We start from the raw sequence: 22,670 nt of genomic DNA, 5'->3' as shown, positions 1-22,670 counted from the left end.
TTTATGAAACCTTGCAAAATATGCAATATTAAAACATACATATTTAAATAAAGAGCCTGATGCAGCAGAGATCTGAAGCTCAACCTTAAAGTTAAAAGGATGTTCCTGTGTATTAGCAGATTAGGTGCAGTAAGGTCCAGGTTCTAACTCTCCACATAGTAAGACCAAAAAAAAAAGCATCCCAGTCAAACATGTGAGTGCATGAGATAACATTACAAGATAAGCTACAAATGCTTAGAAGGAGTGCCCAGTAATCTGTCTGAATGTAATTATATGTCCTGCTAGTGCCAATTGTGTTACATGTTAATCACCTCTTAGCGTACAGGTAATTTTAATCTGTGTCAAAACCAACACTAAGGATTTATATTTTAGGCCTGTGAGGGGTGAATAGAGCTTTAGTTTATGCCCCTTGCCATGCTCAGAATAAAATCCTAGAATACGTTTATAAGGTATTACAAGAAACACCTTATAAATGTATTCTAGGATTTCAAAGAACCTAGAATTTAAAGAACCTTTAAGATCTTTCACAGTGTGTAGACATGGAACCATTTGGTCTGTGCTAGCCACACCACTGGCCTCTGCAAAAAGTAAATATACAGGGACAAGCTATAGACAGTCTTTCAGCCTTGAGAATATCTGTATTACTGATCTGACAGCTCCCTTGTAATTTATTGGGATTTAATATGTTTGTACAAGTAGCAGCCAGTAACTCTGAGTTTATTGAACTAGTCCAGGTATATTTTAGGAGAGGACAATGTTTATTCCCTATTTACAGCAGTGTGGGTTTGCATTGAGTCACCTGCAGGCTTACAGCAAGACAAAGCCTACAGGGGAGTATGATAGATAAGCACATACCCTTTCTGCTTTAGCTTTCCTCACTGTCTTTCCCTACAGGCCTTCTTTTTTAATGGCCTTCTTTCCAAAAAGATTTTTGAAAAGCCTCAAGGAATAGCATCAAAGTAAATGTTAAACACATTATCAGTGGAGCTGGGAGGGTGGAGAAGAAAGTGGTGCTAACCAGTCTGAGGATGAAGAGAGCAGGGCAGTGGAATGAAAGAGCTGGCGTACGGCGGATCAGCAGCAGAAAGGATGCTGAGAAGGGATCAGTGTTGCAGCAGAGGCAGGAGCAGGTTATTCATTTTCTGACTGCATGAGCGTTCACTATGTTTGCTATAATTCAGCAGGCAAAAGGCAAAAAGTGCTTGATGTTTTCTTCATTATGAAAGAGAAGGAAAATTAAGCTTTCTCACATAAATAAAGGTAAATGTTGAATTTTTATGTCCTGTTTTACTAATTTCTTGCTAAATTAGAATTGTGTGACATTTTATGGGCCTAGGAAACATGATACATAGCAAGAGAATATTTTTTAGAAATAATTAAAAGCCTGGTCAAATACACAAAATATGATAGAAAGGTACCTGTGCATGCCACCAGCCTAGGTACCTGCTGGGCAGTTCAAATGCCCACTGCCGAAGTGGTATTTTTTAGCACTCTACGGCATGTCGTGAAAAGGACAGAAGTTCAGGGACAGCTCCTAATGAAATGAACAGAGCAGGTTTTAGTTGTCCTTTAGTTGTCCTTCTCTTAAGTACAGCTCCCCAGTGCTCCAAGACGGCAAGATCAGGTGGCTCTGCTCCAGGAGTACATGTATACAGGTACATCTCCTGTGGGATTGCATCCCTGCTAGGGGTCAGAACACCTGTAGAAATTATCCTGCAGAAGTCTCATTTAGAGGGAACTGGGGATGATGCATGAGCACAGGCTCAGAGATCTCTGCAGCAGGCTTTGCTCTCTTTGAATTCAGGGTGCTTGATGGGGATTGCTGTGACAGTCAGTTCATTATCTCATGGTAGCATGGGAAGGGTGCTGGTTTCTTCCATGGCCAAATTTAAAATAACTTTGGTTTGCAATTCTAGTGCTGACCTGTACTCTAAATAACTTTGCTGGTCAAACAGGAATGTAATGAAAATTCCTGATGCCAGAAGCAGTTTGACTAGGAGCACCTTAACCCAAGAAATTTGATCTCAACCCCAGGCTATTTCTGGTGTGGGGAGGAAGAATTAGATAAAATAGCAAGGACATTAAAGCTTCCTAGCTTTAATGTTTCACCTCTTCCACTGACAGTCCCTAAGAATACATTAAGAGTATAATTTAGTACAGTTTCCAACGCCCGTGTGTCACCAGGTAGGTAAGCATCATTATCTCTAGTGCAGCTGAAACAGAGAAGTTAATTGACTTTCTGTAAGGTCATGCAGCAAATCAATGTCAGAAAAAGGATTAGACTCAACGTCTTTGGTTGGAGAGGCAGATGTCTAATCCACTAGACCATGAAGGCCTCTGCCCAGGCAACTGACTTAACTCCTAAATCTCATTTTACTCCTGTGTTAATTATGTCGGTGTTACCTAGCTCACAGGGTTGCCCTGAAGATGAATTAGTTAATTGCTGTTAATTGGTGCTTTGACAATATTGAATTCTGTAAGGTGGAGTCTATTTATGACAACTGTCTCTTGAAGACACAGTGCCTGAGTACATGGAGTTACCAGATCTTGTATCATGGAATGGACAAATACATTAAGCACCTACTAGTCACTCAGCAGCAAACCCACCCCCCCCCCCATGCTATTTTTAGAGTAAGTAGAGAATTTAATTAATATTCTGAAAATAATGAGTTCCCCAAGCTCATGAGCACAGGAAAAAGAGGACCTGTGTTGATTCCTGATGAATTTTAATCGGCCATGAAGATGGCCAAGGTTGATTGCTGTTGATCAACAAGCGAGCTTTCCAGCTATTGGTAAGGGAACAATTTGTAGTGTCTGGAGATAGTAGCTAACGTAGTTTATGTACATCTTCCTTTTTAACACCTCAAACTAAGTCACAGTTTGACTTTTGATAAAGGAAAGTGCACAGGCTAGTTCTGTAGCAGGAGATATGCTCAAATTATTTTCCTCTAATAAGCATGGTGAAGTCAGAGTAATGAGGAGACAGTAACTTCACCAGTATCCCAAATTGTATTGCAACACTGAACATTAAGGCACTCACTGTTCACAAACTATCCATTTCTTCTAGCCACTTGGATTTTTTTTTTTTAAAGGCATTTTAATAAAAATTCTCTGATATTTTCTTAGAATGCAGAGGAGGCACTGAGGTGAAGGCACCTACAGGGTTTTTTCTTGATTTTGTACTTTTCCCAATTAGCATCTGCAAGAGCTGCAGCAAAACTGCAAGTATGGAGGGAGAACTTGAAAATAGTGTCCTTCTAAACAGACTTTAATTCTGGTTTAGTAAAATATGATAAATAATGTATTTGGCCTCTCAAAACCTCTGTGTAAAAGTCTTGTATAAGAATATAATTAAATGAATAATAAATAAAGAAAAATGTTAATTTTAAGAGACTTTGAAAAGTGGAAATGGCTCTTAGGAAGCTTTTCATAGGTTGCTCTCAGGGACAGCTGGAACTGCAGTCTCATATGTAGAGGCAGAGCTTTTCTGCTTCTTTTCCCTACAGCTGGACAGAAGAGGCTCCTTGAATTTATTCCTGAGAGGAGAGATTGTCAGCACAGCTCGTTGACTCTGCTGGGATGTATTAGTGCCTTCCTTGTGAAAAGACATGTGGAGAGAGCCAGGGCACACCGCTGTGAAATGCTGAGCAGCCAAGTTCAACAAGACTAAGTTGTGATTTTGCACTTTGAGGCAGAAGTCAGCTAATAGGGAATGGATAGGTTTGGTGGTGTTCTGCTCACTAACATAATATCTTCTGTTACATTTCCCTAAGGTTTATCACTGCTTCCTTAGACACCTCCATTGCAATTACTAAAATAATATTGATATTGAATTACCAAAACAAGGTGAAGTTAGGTGAACACTAAAACTAAATATTTCTAAGACATTTGATGTATTTTTCTTCTCTCTCTTTCAACCCTACATTACCCTCAGCTTCCAACCACCTCTTTAGTTAGCACACTTTTCCCCTTATTTTTAGCTGTTTAGAAGCTAGAACTCCAGACACAATGAAAGACTTGCTTGTGGCAGCATCAAACAGGCAGTCTAGACAACTGTGTTGGGCCATTGTTGTTGTTCTGCTTGAGTATAGCTAGCTAGTAAAGCACAGACATCTAGCCTGAACTAATTTTCTGTAGAAGCCTTAGAATGAATGGAGGGGATAGACACCACATAATGATATTGCTGTTATTTGCCTTTATTTTCCTTGGACTCATGGACAGATGACTTGTCATGGGGCTGTGTTGTTTAAAAAAATTAAATCTTTTAATGCAGAATGAGCCCAGGGATTTAGCCCATATCAAAAGCCTTGTATTGACAGCAAAGCTCTAGGGAATGGATGGGATGGATCTGTGACAATTTCAGATAGAAAAATATGCTCCAGTTAGTTATCTAGAGTCCCTTTATGGCCATTGAAAGGAAAGAAGTACTTCTGCAGTGAGGTTCATTAGAATTACTTTTGATATATGCCTAAGGATGAGATGAATCATGTTTTAGAAGTTCCTATTTTTCTGCAGTGCTATCTCATGTAGGTAAGTGTATTATACCCTAGTCAGAGCAACTTAGAAGTCCATTTTTCTCTGCATTGCTAGCTCAGAAATACAAAACCATACTTTGTTCAGAAGAAACAGTCACTGCTGTAGATTAGTTAGGTGCTACATTATATTGGTGGTGAGCTTTTGTATCACTCCTAATGACTATTTCAGCAATTTCTGCTGGAAGTCCCATTTTTCAAAGGATCTCAATGAGACAGTCAGTAGGGCTTTTCAGTATAGAGAAAACCACTTCTTCAAGCATCTTGGGTGAGCTGTGCTGTTTCTTCTGCATTGAGTGCAGTCGGTTAGAACAGCAGACATTTAAGCCTTCTCACAGGTTTTGCAACATAGCCTATGTATATCTAGGTATAGCAATATAGCTTCTTTAATTCAGCATTTTGGGCAGTTAGGTCCCACAGTCAAGGTGGAGCAGTGTAGCCCAGAACATCCAAAGGGCAGGAAATTCATCCAGAATGGTGTGTAAAAGAAAATACTGTAATATTCAAGTATTCTGGAGATGTAAGAAGATTTCTTAACAGGAATCTACTTAGAAATTAAAACACAGGGTTCTGGGCATGGACCATGTGGCTTCTGCAGCAGCTGTTGTTGGAAGACCCCAGTTTGCATAACTTGCAAATGTACTGGACCATAACTTACCACTGTCTGGTTGGTTTGCCATTGAAGTATACCTTCTAGTTTAACAAAAGAGAAGAGGGCTCCCTAAAATGATCAGATCAGTCAGTTTTTACTTCACCCATTATAGGGACACATCTAGGACTTCCTTGAAAAGGCTGAAAAAACTGTAGTATATCCTTCAAGCACTTGCAGTAACTGTCTCTAACTTTTCAAAGGCTTTGTCATATATACAGGGTTACTGTATGTCTGCACTGAGATAATGCTTAAAATACATTAAAATGGCAGCCCATGGCTGTGTGATGGCTTTCCTTTGGAACAGTGCCCAGCTCTGGGTCAGTCAGCTTCTACTTCTGGTCACCTGCAGCATAGAAGCCAGTGAGTTTTTCCCTCTTAGCTTCATAACAAAGTGAGAAAGGGAGGTCAGAAGGAACAGAAGCTGTTGCCTTCCCCATGTCTCGCAGCCAGCGCTGAGCCCAGGCTGCAAACTTTGCTGACGCGCAGTGGCCGAGGGCTTGGCTCCCTACCAGCTGAGAGCAGTGTCCATGCAGGCAGGATCATCCTTAACAAAGCCCCTTTCTTGGGATCGGCTTCCTGGGGGGTGCTGGCAGCAGCTTTTGTAGCAGCTGCAAGGAGCCCCTTGAGCAGCCAGCACTGAGAGGCTGCGCTCCGCCTGCCCTGGGAGCAGCCTCCTCCTCCTCCTGAGGTGGCTCACATTCTCAGGCTCTTTGGGGAAGAAAAGCTCAACTGGTGGTGGTTTTGAGCTCAAGGAAACAAAAGTTCAGGCGGGGGTAGGGGTTGGTGTGGAGGTACTCAGCAGTGGTGTTTTTGTCTCACGTGGAAGAGGTCTAGACAGGATTGTGGTGGAGCCGCGTGGAGATCCGGGGTGCTTTGCTAATGGTACAAACATCAGCACGCGTTTCCCACTTTGGAGATTACAGCCCAAACTTAAAGGCTGCACAACTGCCTGATTACAGGGAATCAATATAAGTTGTCAGCAATAGGAAACAACACGCAGAAGCTGTGCTTAATATGCTTAAGCTTTCAAATGGCCTTTGGGTGCAAACCTGCAAAAACATTGCTGGTCTCATCATGCCCCAGAAGGCAGTGCCAGGCTTGCGGTTGCCAGCCGTGGATCATGGGTCTATACCACTGGCAAATGGGATATTATTTGTAAATGTGACAAATGGGTAGATACTGCTCCACTGCTTTACACGCCAGCTTTTTAATGTCTCTTATTTTCTAAGGTGGCTGTTTCCATGGCTTGTAAGCATTTCATAAACCTTTCTGGAATCATTCTCATGATCCCTGTGTGAGGTTGGTAGGTCTCTGCTGCCTGCATTTTGCAGGTGGGCATAAAGGAAGCAAAGAGCAATTACAGTCTCTTCTGTGCAAAGATAGAGTGGTTCATTACTTGCTTTTATTGCCTCTGTCGTTATGGGTCCCTAGGTTCAATTAGAGCCTCCCAGTGCTACTGCAGTACATTAATGACAAAATTACTTGCCTAAGGTTTTTGGGGAAGGAAAAAAGCTGTAAGACACTGCTCAAACTTGGATTTCAGTTTCTAGTCTGGCAGCTCCTTTATGACACCTCAGTCTCTGGTGGGCCAGGAAGTCCTCCACCTAAATTGCTGGAACCTCATTAGCTTCCTCTCCTGCACAGAGAGCCAAGCCAGTCCAAGCTGTTACCCAGTGCTGCCGCAGTCCCAGCCCAGCAAGCTTCTTCAAAGGAAACAGTTGTTTCATGTTGTCGCCCATGAAGAAATGAGAAGGAAAGAGAACTGCCAAGAAGGAAAGCCTGATAAGCCTTCTGGTTTTTTCCCCCTTCACCATCATTGCCACTGAAAGTCTCCTCACAGCCAGCCTGTGCTAAGAGCCAGCCATTTTGCTGAAAACATCCCAGAGCTAAATATGCCAGCAAAGCTGGGATTCCTCTCTCCTAAATTTATATTTTTGTAGGGTAAATATATACAGCTGAGCTGATTTCTCTCACTGTCTTAGGGGAGAGAAGTAGATATTTTTAGGTTCAGGTTAATCTCCTCCTAAAATAGGTCAGCTGATGGCTGTAAATAAGGAGATGTTTTATTTATGCACAGAGAAAATGAGATCGTGAGCCCCTTTGGATCTGGGTCTCCAGAGGGACTGGGAGGGGACAGTTCCCAAAGAGAGGATGTGTGCCTGAGTACTCCAGCAGAGAGCAGGTGGAATGGCAGTGCCCCTGGTCAGCAACAGCTTGCCTCAGAGGCTCCTTGTATCCATCACTGAGGCTGGGCACTTTGAACTGACAGCCTCAGGAGATTTTATCCCCTTCTCTGAAATACAGGGCTGCACTGTGCCCCAGAGCAGAGGTCTGTAATCCACCTCCGGAAGTTTAGATGACTGCACCTTTGGTGTAGGGAATAAGTTCTTGTGATTGCAATTTCAAGGCAGTATTAAAGTGTTTGAATAATAATATTTCAGCCTGCTCTCTCTGCATACCTATTGATTACACATTCACACAGTGTTATTAATGTAGCAGTACTTCTGAGATTTGTAAATGTCTTCATTAAGGGATAGGATTCAGAAACAGAGGTATATATTTAGCTGTGCAAGTAGTTCCAATCACTCTCAGCTGGTTTCAGGCCATACAGATTTATAAGTAAGGGTGTTTTGAATGGTAAGCTCAGCAGATACACTATGATGGTTGAGTCCCAGATGCCATGTAAATGGGTGAGAAGAATATCTGTAGATTACAGTGAGGTTACAGTTTCATTCTATGATGTTTCACGTGGCCAAAAATACCATGTTCGTGAAGGCACCCTCCACAACAAGATCAAGTGGCATATTTTCTAAAATTTACTCTGCATGTCTCAAAAGAAACTCCAGTGACATTCCTGCAGAGCAGGTCATTTTAGCTTTGCTGATATTAAGTGGCACCTTGCAAAAGGAGGGGACCACTGCAATTAAGATTAAGCAAAGGTGCTTAATCTTTTTAAAGGTACTATGCAAAGTGAGTAATGGTATCTGCCATACTTTGGAGGATACTTGTGTTTGCCGTACAAAAAGTAAATTAAATGTCTTAACATCATCCTCATAACTATACTGCTTTTCCTAATGAAGCAGCTAATATAAGTGCCTAATATTGTGATTGTAAATTCAAAGTTCATTAAGTGTTAGTACAGCATTCAAATTGGCTGGCTGGTGTGGCATTACCACATGCATGGCCTAGAAGGACCAATGTAAGGTCAGAAACGTTCCTAGGACATTTAGCATTTAAAATATCATCCTAGGACATCCCACCGTTCTGTTTCTCTAGTTATCTTACAGTGGATATTTATGCCAGGCATAAAGGGGAAAAAGAAAAGGATCAGAGGCTGGCACCCCAGATTTTGACATGTTCCATATGAAAAGCAGTTGTGTAGCCACCATTAAATGTGATGTAAAATCAATTCTCAGATTAGTTCTAGACTGAGACAGCTGGCACTAAACCTGAAAATAAAGAAAGAAGTTGTGTTAAAACTACTGACCATGGTGAGAGGAAGAAACAGGAAGAGACAAAAGAAGGAAGGCATGACGCTCCCTAACATCAGCTCTCAGATGAAAGTAGGAACGCTGGGGGGATGACCTGGTGCTGCTGGTGCCTTGGAGCACTGGATGTCACAGCACACCCTGTTCAGACACCTCTTTCAGTCAGTATGTGGCAGGTGTCCCACACCATGAGTGGCAGAGATCAGTTGTCTACACCTACATGCCTGTTTGATGTTTGGCATGCTCCAGGCTGCACCATGGAAAAACATTTATTTTGCTGGGGTTTTTTTCTTCCTCCTTTTCTGAGTAGAGCCTTGAGAACCTGCAATCCCAAGACATACAGCTCAGTTCAGTGTGCCATGTCTGGTTTTTACTGCTTTTGTGTCAGATTTCACAGCAAGTAGTCACTCCCACTTGCAATCCCAGTGCTTGGGATATAGATGCATCCCTCTTATTGCTCCCCCATGGTATGGGTGAGCACGATAGGGTAAGAAAGAGCTGCTGTCACTGGTGATTGTGATCATTCATGGGAGACATTCTGTGTTACTCTGCACGGCTCTGAGCTCTGGACTCTTCTTAAAGGCTGCCATAGCATCCTGTGAAGGTGCTATGCCTGACTGAATTCTTAGGACAACACTATTCATTATTATTTGTGTTATATCCATCATCAGTATGACTGTGATTTAGTGTACCAACTTGAAAACAGTCAATTTATTGTATTAAAGAAGTCAGCAGATTTGCCTATGCTAATCGTGAATCCAACCTCCAAAATCACAGTTGCTTTCAGTTTGGGTTTTTTCCTTTGCTTTATATTTTTGACCTCAAAATTGGGTCATGTTTAGACTTTTTTCCCATTACCTGGAACTTCTAAAATTACACAGGACCTTCCACCTGATTTCTTTCTTTGAAAAGCCAAAGAAAATGGCTTTTGCAAAACTATGTGTCTCAAAGTGAATTTGACAGGCATCTTCAGTTCTGTATGTTTCACCACCTTGTGGGTACAGTCTGTGCTTCCATTTCTTTTCCAAGCCAAATGTCTATTCCCACCTTTTCCTGAGGTGTCTTGTAAATCATATTCTGAAAGAGAATAATTTTGATCTAACTTAGAGCTTTATTTTTTTAGCAATGATCAGTAGAGTATATTAGTGTTGCTTAGTAATGAAGTCTCTTGAGACCTGTCTGGCACATTTTTCAGAACATCCTATACTATTCCCTGCAGAATGTGACAACAAGATCAGATAAAACTGTATCAGGAAAACATATAGAATACTACATATATTACCAAATTTTATTTTTGTTTTAATTTCAGGAAGGACAGAAATGAACATTTCAGTATGGTTGGACTTTGTACTGCCTGTTTTACAGCCAGTGGTGCCCTATAATTTTTCATTAATATGCTCATGAGTTTCATCAGTTTTCATGTATAATTTCCTCCTTGGATGTCCTCTATTGTCACAGACAATGATACTATGTAATTCCAAAAATGTTTCCTTCTGGGCATTTAATTTTTACTCACATCTGAAACCATTCCGAGTGCATGGCCAATATGAGTTTCCCAGTGCAAGAAGAATAGAGACTTTGTGGAGAGAATCCTGTGCAGGGCCACAACAATCATTGAAGGGCTGGGGCATCTTTGCTGTGAGGGGAGACTGAGATCTTGGACTGTTCAGTATGGAGAAGGGAAGTCTCAGAGGATCCTAATACATCTGTATAAATTGCAGGGATTGGGGAATGAGAGATGAAGAAGAGGGAACTGGTGCTGCTCAGTAGTGCCCACTGGAAGAATAAGGGCCAGTGGTCATTAAAAAATATTGCATTTCATCTAAACAGAAGAAGACATCTTTTACTGTGGAAGTGGCTGAACAGGTTGTCAAGAGGGATTGACAGTTGGCCACAGAGATTTGAATATTGTGGAGATATTAAAAAACTGACTGGATATGGTACTGGAAAAAATGCTTTTGGTATCCCTGCTTGAGCAGGGTGTGGGACCATGTGATCACTAGAGGTATCTACCAGTCCCTGCCATCCTGTGACTCTGTTTTACATGAATTTGTAGTCCCGTGTGTTTGTACACATTACACTTCTTGTCTGTGATGTATTCAAAATCATGCATGCTGTTTATTTGTATGCTGTAAACTCATGCCAGCTTAAATGATCAGTCTCAATTTTAATAATTTCAGGTCCCTAAAGTAATTGCCATAACCCTGAAATTCTCCCAAGGACATCAGAATTCATCACACTATTGCAAAGTCTTTATTTTAGTCTCTTAATCATTTAATATCGGAAGACATTTCTCTCAGTATTTGTATTCCTATTTTACATTCAAAAATTATTTTTATAAATAGCTATTTCCCCCAAGACCTAGACCATGCATATTAGTACCATGTCTTGTTATTTTTAAATGTATGTTTTTACTAGATTTGCTTTCCATTTGCCCTTCCTATAGAATGATCTCATTTGTACATCGAGTTGTTTTTATAAAGTCATTTTAATGGGAAAATTCCAATTATGGAGCTCAAATCTGGCCTGAGTCACATAGGCACAACTGTTGACAGATGCTTTGTAATGGGCTACAAAGTATTTGTGCACAAACCCCAAGAAATCCAGCCTGACTCTTAGAATTCAAGCTGGTACATGATGGCTTAGTAGCAGCACTGTTTCGTATCCTGCAGGAGTCTGAGAGGCTGTAAATCTGGATCACTACTGAGTTATATAACAGCCTCTAAGTGAGTCAAATACATTAATGGTTAGATAAGATAGATATTTGTATGTGTATTCAGATTGTAATTAGAGTTTCTAAAAAAGCTGAAAATTTATACACATCTTCCCCAATCAACAGGCTTTGGCAGGGATTAGCAATACTCCCAAGATTAGGCAGTCTGACAATCCTTGTGGCATGTACTAAAAGTCACGATAATAAAGGCTTAGAATGTAACTGCACAATTGGAATGAATAAAATAGAAAACAAACCAGAAGTAATCTTTCTGCAATATCTCTTTAAGTTAATTCAGCATCCAACTAGCACAATTCTGAAAGTTCCAGCCATGGCTTGTGGATAAATGGTCTGTTTGATTGTGGAACATACCTCAAGCATGCTGGGTGGGCATCCAAACATGCTGCACAGGCCGCCTTAACTTAACTATGCAGACACTGCTTTATGCTTCCTGTGAGGTTTGTCAAAGGGTTTAGGGGGTGTTTTGGAGAGGGATTCTTTGTTTCTCAATTATTTTATGCCCTGTAATGCAGGAATGAAAATTTATTGGTAGATATCAGTGGTGATATTTTTTTTTATCAGGGATTGCAGCTTAAAAAATAAGTCCTAGAAATATATCTGGGTCCCATAGACTCGAAGTTTGTGTTAATCCATCCACATTTAGGTTTATTTGGCTTAAGGTGCCAAGAAACAGTCTTCCCCACCACCACTTTTTTTTTTTTTTTCCCATGGAGTTTCTTTCAAATGTGGAGGAGAGAGAAAAGCAAGGAGGAGAGTGTCTGTCAGAAGCCATCACTGCCCTGTGGTGGGAGGGCAGTGTCAGGAGAAAACACCCTGCTTGCGAGCTGCTTTTTGAATGAGGGAGGATTCTGCACTGCTCACACTGTTTCATTTGCAAACAGGGCTATCCTCAATGCCAAGGCAAATGTCTGGGACCCTCCAGGTCTTAGCCACTTGCTGCTGTGCTTTGCTAGACTTTTTCTTAATGTAATTCCTCTCTCTCCCCTGCCCACTGTTCACTCGTATAAGAAAGACCATGTCTGGCTTTCCTTGCCAGCCATACAGGAGCAGGGAAAGTGTGGGAGAAGAGCAAGGACACCTTTACCATTTTTATATTGTGTGCTGTACGTTGGATGCTAGAATGTAGAAAAACAGATTTGCTTGTCAATAAATACATAAGAGAAGATATTATTTCTTTCATCATTCTGGTAGGTGATAAGCCTGCAGCCATTTATCAACTGTCCAGTAGAAATAAATGTCTGTTGTCATTTTCTCACATTTAATAACATTATACTTGTTTGTAATTTTAGCTGTTCATCTGAACTGCAACCTTTTTTTTTCCTTTTTCAAAGAAGTGAGCATAGAAGAGAAAGGATACTTTAATGAGACTTCATCCTTTCTTTGACAAGACAACAAAATGATTGTAAAGAACACAAGATTAATTATTTGGATTCAGAAATCCAGAAGACATGCACTTGCTTAAAGTAGAATAAACACCAAGCAGTCTCACTTGGATTTACAGTGGTTTTGAAGTTGAGTTTGCTTTTGCAAAACTATCAGCATCATTTTCTCAGCTTGCTATTCCAGAGCTGCAACTGCATTTTTTATCACCCTCTTGGAGACATCCCCACTCTATGTGTAACGTAAAGGAGATGATATATTTACATATTTCCTTTTGTTGGTACATCTTTCTCATATTTCTAAACAGCAAGACCTAAAGTTGTTCAGTGCTCCAGCAAGCAAGGCTAGAAGGCAACCTATTGGAAGCTTTGCTTAAGTGGAAGAGTGTTTTTACAAAATTTGCTATGACAGTGAATAATACTGTGTCTCCATTAGTACTTCTGTGCTGATAGCAAAATAACATCAATCTCTACTGTACCCACAGTTTCAGCTTTCAATATGACCATGCCTGATTTTACTGCAGGGGTTATCAACCGGAGAGCTGGAGCTTCTGGTTCTCAGGTGTGGGGTAACTGGAGTTTGAGGCTTGAAGATATGGCATAAGGTTTGCAGCAGGAAGACAGCTACCTGCTAAAAGTACACAGGCTTATCCCTCTGGAGGTTTATCTAGATGACCAGAAAAGAGATGTTCAGCTGCCACACCAAGGAGCATGGGGTGGCTTTTTCCTGTCAGAACCTGATGTGTAAAAAGGAAAGGAGGCACTAAGTCAGAAATCTTATATTAGAGTTTCTTAAAACACAAACCATGTTTTATTATATTTGCATGGAAGATAGATGAGGATCATATAATACATGTGATCCATCACAGTAGAATATAACTAGGTTGAGGTAAATTCATGCTATTCCTAATGTGGCAGACTTCTCCTGAGGAGGTAAAATCACTGCAGGTTGCATTGGTTTGGGTTGGGCTCCACAAGCACACATTTGTTATCCTCTTGTGTCTTCAAGGCGTGGCTATAACCATCCTGCCCTTGCACAAGAGTCTTTTCTAGATGAGCTATTCTCCCTTCTCCCATGGATACTCTATTCCTGGCCTAGCAGTGACACAGCTCTCTGTCTTGTAGCCTCACAACAGATCCTGTGAGGAAGGACCTACAGACCTTCCTCCCAGGCAGGCACTGGCCTCATTCTGTGCTCTTGCCTGCCTGAATGCTCTCTCTTCTCACCAACTGGCCTGGGATTGGCACCCCCTTCCCTGGCATGGTTTCAAAAGAAAACAGCCTCATGAAGTAATGCTTAGGCATACCTGTGGGATCTTGAGTTTTGGCACCTTGTGGCCTCTCTCTGAGTTGCAGGTATTTTACAAGAGGAGCTGCTGGACTCCTGCAGCATAGGAGCCCCCAACTCTGTTCCACTACATGTGCTTTAGCACCCAGTAAAGGCTGCAATTCACAGCAGAAGTGTTGAATTATTTTTGGACTCCCCTGCCCTGCAGGCCAGACAGAGGAGAGAACCAAAGCATCTGAAATCTTGTTAAAACTTAGAGGCTAAATTCTTGTGTGATTGCAATTTCAATGAATTTGGTTACAGTACTCGCATTGGGAAGCATCTAGCAGGATGAGTTAATGTATATCATCATCAGAAAACAAAGAAAAACCCAATTATCCTGATTGCTGGGATCATTGCAGAGACAGGGAGGTGCTGAGCTGAGATACATCTAGATCATCCCAGAAAGAAAAAAAAAAATTAGTCCAGTGCTGTTGTTAGGAACTTCTTTTTTGCATAGGAAGTAACACAGGTAAAAATCGAATTTTCTGACAATCCCAAAGCTACCTAAACATATCCCACATTTCCTGGGGATAATTGGCCCATGAACAACATATACCATATACCACCATTTAAAAAAATGAGGGCTTTCTGCATTACTTTTTTTAAATGGACCCATCTCCTCCCACTTGTCTTCTCCAGATGCAGCTTTGAAATTATTTACAGTTCATTGTGAACTTGTAATCATCTCAGAGATAGTAAAGTATCTCAGCTCTAAAGGGAAGGTGAAATTCCATGACTTTTTGTGATGCAAATATTTTGAAATAGGGAAGACATTTCTTCTTAGCCTTTCAAAGCAGATCATGACATATAATTACAGTAATTTTACTGCAGAGCTACAAATACAAGCATAAGGAAGGCATGTGGGCAGTCCTGCATGGCTAACAAAGGATAAAAAATTTGTAGATTCTTAACTTCCAAACCCAGGATCAGCCCTGGATACAGCAGCAACTATCAGATAAGTGACAAAAAATTATTTCAAATTTTCAATGTATTTGTAGTGACAGTAGTTCATAATTTTTTTTTTTCTCAGAAGGCTAGCCACTGTATAATTACCCATCTCCCACCCAGTTAGGAAATTCTGCCCTGCTCTTCATCTGAATCTGCCTGGAACCATCTTTCAGGCACCTTTTGTGAGTAGTCCAAGAGATTCAGCCTGGTTTCAGATTTATGTGTGCAATTATCTATACTCAGAGCTTGAGCTACATCTCAGCTTTTTGTCAGTGAGCTGAATAAGCTGAGCTGCTTAAGTGTCAAATCATGACTTATTTTCCAGTCCATGGAGGTACTTGTAACCTTCTTTTGACCTCTCCCCTTCTCTCTCTTCATTATTTCTATGACTTTTCTGAGGTGTGGATGAAAAGCCATAAACAGTCAGAGCAAAGGTGTATTGAGCCTAGTGCCCTGCCTCCCACATCCGACATGGTAACATGAATAACAGTGCAAAGAAGGTGCTGCTTTCTTCCCTGCTACCTGGTCAAGCATTCAAGTGAAGTTCATTGTGCTACACACGTGCTCTTAGCTTGAACTGGGATTGCTTCCCATTTTCTGCTGGACATGCCTGGTTTTATGGATCCAGGGATCACCTTACCATATTTCTTGCCCTTGCAGTGCCTCAGAAGCTCATGCTGACCCACTGCCTATGACCCAGTGCTTATGAATTTTTTGTAAGTCCTCCATGGAGCTGCACCTTTCCAATACAGCTCACTTGCAAACAAAACACGCAGTCTGATGGAGTGAGTTAACATCCTTCAACCTAGCCTGTTGTCCTTTACTCTAAGTCCTAATCTGGAAAGCCACCATGTGTTGTCTCCTGAATGAGGATGTCAGGTTTTTTTCCAGAAAGAAACATTCTGCCCTGACATCTTCCAAGTTCAAAAGTGCAGAAGATGAGATATTAATATTTGACTTCAGATCACTCCCAAGCTTACCTGCTTTTCACCTGCCATTTGGAGAGTAAGCCTCGCCTGATTTCCAGACATTTTAGTACAATGTACTCTAGCCTACTGTAACATGCTTGCAGAAGTGTGACCTGAAAAATTTTGATGCTAGAGGAGTTCTAAAAAGTGGGAGAGCTACTTATATTAAATGAAATATAATTAAATTTAGAGCTGTCTCCTGGGGTTTTTGAGACCATCTGCAGAGAAGGCTTAAAATCTAAACCCAGCATTGACAGTCTGTAAAAGAAGACTGAGATTTCCTTATAATACCATGATCACTCTGGGTGTTGGAGCATTAAAAGTTACACCAGCATTATAGAAGAAGGAATGAGCTGGCACTACTGCAACCACATTTAATTCCTAGGACTTCTAAATGAACATGAGAGAAATCACATACACATCTGCAGCTGTGCAGGTGTTTTCACACCATCACCCATTCTGCTATGCACAAACACCTACCCTCTCCTTGCAGCTCCCTGCCCCATTCCTGCTCTCCATGCATTCTCACCCCCGCATTCTGTGTCTGCTCTTCAGCATCACAGGCACAGGCAGGCACATTCCAGCTTCCTTTACCCACATGCAAGACTTCTGTGCCCTCACCCACACATACGTATTCCAGTCAGTGCATACACACCAGACCCTGCACTTGCACAGGGCATCACTTAGAATTTTATCCTGGGGACAGGACAAGACAAGGAGGGTCCTTGCTGTCCTGGAATTCAAGGTGTCTGAGTCCTTTTGAGGGGGAACTTCAGCAAAATACCTTTAGCAGCTTGCTGGGGTTTAGGAGCCACCAGTGAGGTGAGTATAGGTCTGAACTGCTTTCCTAAATTGAGTGGTTGTGATGGATTATATTTATACCTCTACTGTTCCAGCCTTTCACAAACCATCCCACACATCTCTTATATTAGGAGGCTTCAACCTAATATTTTTTTGAGCTGGGCATATGGGACCACGATTATATCATCTTTATTTGTTTTTCTCCATTCACTCTCACTCCTCCATTCTTCTCTCTCCCTGTCATTATCATTTAAAGATCCACTAAAATATTACACAGTGGTTTTTACTCCTTACTGTCTTTTCCCCCCCTTGTTGGCAGATGCTTACCCCAATTCTGAGGTGATCTACGTGTGGACTAACAGCACCACAACATCTGTGGTGGTGGCTGAAGATGGCTCACGACTCAACCAGTACCACCTGATGGGACAAACCGTGGGCACAGAAAACATCAGTACCAGTACAGGTAGGGGGAGCATTTCCATCCCACGGTTGCTGATGGCTGGAGCAGGAGGGGAGATTCACAGGCTCTGGTCACTTTGCAGTAAGGCTAGGGAAGCGCCTGTGGGATGTGGAGTGCCAGGGAGATCCTGTGTTTAAATGTAGAGGTATTTAAACACTGAGGGTTAAATGCTGGCTCGTAGGTACGTTGCTGAAGACATACCCAGGCTCCTGGTATTTACAGGAGAGCCTGAGAAGCCTCACGCAGTTCTTGGCGATCGCCCTCGCCGTGGCTGCCAGCGCTGTTGCTGGCTTATTTCCCCGAGGGAGGAACCACCCTGGGAGGCAAACACCACCCACGCATTTGATCCGTTTCAATCATCGCTTTAAAATGATTGCTTGATGGAACCGCGTGGGGGGGAAGGGAATGGGGGCACAGGGGGGGACTGTGGCATGGCAGGGCTGTGCGGCGTGGCCGGGGAGGAGGTGCAAACCCCGAGGATCCCCATTCCCTCTCGGGCTGGGAGCGGAGGCGCCAGATGTGGCAGCATTAGGGAGGCAAAGAAGCTTTAATCCCAGGCCGGGCATCCACGTGAGCCGTGCCCCCCTGCTTCCTAAGGCTCCCACGCAAGGGCAGCCCTGGGCGTGCATCGGCGGGGGGGACTCCCGGGGGTCGGGGCCGGGACAAGGGATCACGTGCGCTCAGCGGGACCGGGGCTTCACCAGGTTACACAATGCACTCGGCTGGAGAGCATTAGTGGCGTCCAGCGAAGGGAGGGGGAAGAGGTGGAAATTAAACAGCCTGCCATGGAGAAAAGGGGGATTTCCACTGCTAGGGGTTGCAAGGGGCTTGGGTCGGGGAAAGGGGTAGCCTGTGGCAACATGCCTGGGAGCAGTTCCTGCAGGCAAAGCCCAGCAGAGTGTGCTGGTGATATACTGTGTCCCTGGAGAAAAATGACGGCCAGAGTGGTAGAGGACAAAGTACGGATTAAATTAGGAACCTTTTACTATCTGTAGGAAATTAAGGAGACATGAAAACAGGTACATAGATGTACACTTGCACACAAAGTTAGCTGAACCAAAACATAAAAGATGCATAAAACTTTGTGCTCCGCCTGGCAAATAAAGAGGAGATATCTGAGCTTGGCACTTGTGCTCCAGAAAGGACACAAAGTGAGGGAAGGCTCGCCTTGGGCAGCCACTAAACTTGACTGCCATTTCCATCCTATGGACATTCACCCCCTCCCTTGCCCATTTCAGGAGACACAAAGCTGATGCTAAAGAGAAGATTGATAAAGTCAAGAGAAAAATAAAATCAGAGTGGTCACATTTGCAGAAAAAGAATGAGTACACTATCTCCCATTAAAGAGTAAAGACACTTTTTTCCTTACCAGTTCACCATCATAGCCGCGTTGTTTTCTGCAATGAATGGCAGCTCCCCTCTCGCCTTCATTGTTGCCAAGAAAAAGATCCAAAGGATGTACTGGAGCATCTCCTACAACCTCGTCCTGCTCCTCAGAGCAAGAAAACCATCCAGCCCAGGCAGTGAGTGCTCCAGCGTGTCAGCTCCAGGCCACTTCCAGTTTGCCGCTTTGCCTGTGAAAGCTCCTTGTTCTCCTCAGCCCAAGGAAACACTCCAGACAAATCCCAAAGTTTCCGCACAGTAAACACCTCCCTCACGTATTTAAGATTTATAATAAATGCTGTGTTTCCAACGTCAAGATTTTATATTAATGTCCTGGGTTACATCTGGGCTGGCTGGATTCTGATTGCAGGGTGGATCACAAAGAGCAGGACACAGATTGTAACCGGGGATTAGCAAAATACAAAAATCCGATTTTGCACAGGGAAAGCATCAGTCAACGATGGATTTTCTGGAGTTCATCAACCTCGTAGGAGGCCAGTAATCAGCATTACTTACGAATGGCCATCGAAGGCATTTCTTCCTTCTATTGAATTGTTGAACGTGAAAAAGAAAAACCAAATAGCTATTGCATAATCCAAGTGCTTGGATTTTTGTGGCTTTTATGACACACAAGTCAAACTACACAGCCCTTGCAGTTGCACAGACAAAATGCTTGTGTATGTCATAGGTCATTTATGCCCTTCTTTCCAGCAGACTTTTTTTTTTAATGGAATTTCCAGACCTGTACTGGTTCCTTGGGATTCTGCTGATTTGTAGGCAAGCTGCTGTTTGGCTGGCTTCTCGGAAAAAAATACCCTGGCATTCCTAATTCTCCAACCAATCTTGAAACTTGGAACATTTTAGCCATGGCACAGAAAACAGTTCTGTCATGTGCCACCTGTTTGTTTTGGGTTTTTTTCTGGCTGTTTGTTTTTTTGGTTTTTGAGGGTTTTTTTGTGCTAACATCCCCAAATGTCTTCCACCTGAAAGGAAGGCATTTTCCTACTCACTCTGCTTCTAACAGAACCAGCACCTGTTATGTCCTGGTGGTAAAAGTGCTGAAAACAATCAGATACGAGATTTGAGTCCAAGTGGATCTTGCTGCTTTCCACAAATGGTTGCCCAGTTATGTTCCCCATACCCAGAATCTCTCATAGCAAACTTAGGATCTGCAGTGGCAAAAAACAAAACATAAACCCACTCTTTTGTATACTGCCAGCTGGAGCCTGAGCTCTGTAATATCCAAAGCTGAAACAATAAAGGAATCACTCAGCTCTTCATTTTGAACCAAATAATTCTGATTTTTTTCTTGAGATGAATATTTCTCTAGTATCACTATAAAAGGGAACATGCTTTTTTTTTATGGGCCGAAATATTCTGGATGTCAGCATAGTCAGTGAGGTGTCTAATGTACTGACTGTCAGGATCTTGCCAGAACAGCCATTGATAGAACTGAATCCAGGTATATCTAGTAAACAAACAAGCCTGGGGGCTGGTCTAGCCTCCTTAAAGTACTCAGTTGAATCTCAGCATGATGGCAATGGAATAATGTGTGTAAGATCCTGGAAAATCTGTAAGCGGGATCTCCAGAACTCCATCAACTATATACCAAAAAAAAAAAAAATACTGTAGCAGCTTTTAAAGCATAAAAATCCCCTTAAGAGCAGCAGCACAGTTGCACAGCTCCATGAAGTGCAGCCATTTCTGCTCTAGGGCTTTTCATTAGTACTAGATTTGTTTTTGTTTACTAACAATAATTTGTTTTCTGCAGTGATGAGTGGACCCCATCAGGAACAGGATTCTCTTTTAAGTGCTACATAAACCTATAACAAAAATTAGCTCTTGCTCAAGAAAGCTTATGGTCTAAGGATAAACAGTGGCCTTGCAGAAGTAAAAGGGAGCTTTGCTGCTCCAACAGAGCCAGTATCTTGCTCTATAAACAAAAGGCCAACTCAGGCAGCTTTTAGCTTTACTTTAAGCAGTGGTCCCAGGGCATTAAAAACCAAGCTCTGGGGTTTTCTTAAGCCATAAGTCTAATGGAGGAAGCATTCCTGGTATAGACATCTCTGAAAGGGACGGCATGGGAAATCAAAGAATATATCAGCTGGGAGAAAAGCAAGTACAAAATCAAGGTGCTGTGATTATTTCAGTGGAGACAAGAGTTTTGATAGGTTGAAGAAAATGGTAAGGTAAAAATCAGCTGTGGAGGGCCATCAGAATGTAGGCACTCATTTCCTGTGTTTTAAAAATGAAAAAAGGAGGGTCCTGTTGCTCTTCTGAAGCTGTGTAGATTCTTTTTTTATTCCAGCTCTGAGAGCATACTGTCAAAATAGATAATGCACATTGTCACTCTGTAGCAGGCGAGCGGGGAAACTGACTCAAACACATCCCAGTGCAGTAGCAACTGAGAAACAGTCCCTCTGCCTGAGAGTACTGAGGCAGGCAGACCCTGCTACAAATACTCCTTAATAAAGAGCAAGTGGGCTTCCTCCTGAGACCATTGCATGTTCAGCCTCCCTGGTTCAAAATTACACTAAATGGAAGGGAATTAGGCTTTTCTTTGCAGGGGTTTCCTCCCCAGTTTCACAGCATTCCATGTCCATTTCCCCATCACTCTTCAGGGAATCATTTCACCAGAAAATCAGACTCCAGAGAAAGACATAAAGATTGAGGCAGGATGTCAGTTAGGTATTCTGTGTTATTTCACTTTCTGTCTAAAATCCTCAGCATGAACAAGGTCTGTAAACTTGATGCAGAATAGCAGAGCTCCTGTAGCATAGTGTATGAGTGCAGCTGTACCTGCAAAAACCCTTTCACTGTAAACGTGTTCTCTGCTAATTAGCCATATTGTCAGTTAGAAGTAATCTGCCAAATCTAATAGCTTAGTAATGCTGGCTGCAGCTCAACTCAGGCTATTCACTCAAGGCAGAATCAGTCTGTTGGATATTTTCCTTTTGTGGATGTTCTGTAGAGACTTACAGTCAAATCTTGTAGCAGAGATTATAGCTATAGTTGTTCTTGAAGGACAATATATATTTCAAAACAGGCATTTCGCTGATTCATCAGTACCCAACTGAATGATGCATGCTTTTAAATTACTTTGATATCAGTGAAGAACTGTTAGGGCTTGAAGGGATGAATTGTTTTTTATTCTTACATTTTGTTTTTACTGTTATTATTCCTAGGTAAATAGTAGCATGCTTTTAGCTAGCAAGATTTTGGATTTGGGGAGCAGTTACCATCAAGAATAACCTTCAGTAACAACTACCTGGTTTTCCAGAAATACTGTGAAAGAACCAGGGAGTAGTTACTACCAGGAATAGCCCTCAGTAACAACTATATGGTTTTCCAGGAACAATCTGAAAGAACTGGTTAAGGTTTGAATTTTTCTGAAACATTAGGGAAGGTGACAGCTGGTCTGTTGATTTTTGAGTGCATTTATTTAGGCTTTTATTGAAATTCAGAGTAGCTGATAAAAGGCATATTAAGGCAATGCTGTGAATTTGGCATATGAAAAAGAAATGGAATTTAGTACTGCTGTGGCAGCTTTTAGGGAACTCTCCATGTAGGCAGTACACTATTCAGTGCACAGGTGAACAAGACAGGACACAATATCTATCCAGAAACAGACAATCTTTTGTAGGGCTAAAGTGTACCAAATTCTAGGAACATGGCATGCATTAGAGGGACTTTTTATTTCTGGACCAGCAATCTGAAGGGTTTGAGTACTCAGATTAATAAGACATCCCAGAATCCATATGCAACGTGGCAGTTCTCACAGAAGATGCTGGGACTGACAGTCCCTAAAATGTGGTGCAGAAGGAGTGTCTGGACCCATTTTCATATTTGAAAATTGCTTGGCCATAACACTTTCACTAAAGAAGTTGCTAAACCTGCTGCTAAATCGGGTTTTGGAGAGTTGAGGGTCTTAATTATTACTATGTTGCAAGAGTTTGTAGGACTGAGCCAAAACCAGAGAGTGTTGAGGCAGTGCC

General features: G+C 42.0%; 1 protein-coding gene across 1 annotated transcript in view; it reads left to right on the top strand.

Moving 5' to 3' along the window:
• GABRA5 (gamma-aminobutyric acid type A receptor subunit alpha5) overlaps nucleotides 1-22,670 on the top strand; it is a 56,485-nt gene that overhangs the window by 29,431 nt on the left and 4,384 nt on the right. Inside the window, exon 8 of the mRNA XM_066545199.1 lies at nucleotides 17,152-17,295. Coding sequence (XP_066401296.1) covers nucleotides 17,152-17,295 — 144 coding nt within the window. The remainder of the gene's footprint in view (nucleotides 1-17,151; nucleotides 17,296-22,670) is intronic.

Source organism: Molothrus aeneus, chromosome 2, assembly GCF_037042795.1.
Source record: "Molothrus aeneus isolate 106 chromosome 2, BPBGC_Maene_1.0, whole genome shotgun sequence".
NCBI lineage: Eukaryota > Metazoa > Chordata > Aves > Passeriformes > Icteridae > Molothrus > Molothrus aeneus.
Note: the sequence above shows the minus strand (reverse complement) of the source record. Positions and strands in the feature narration are given on the sequence as shown.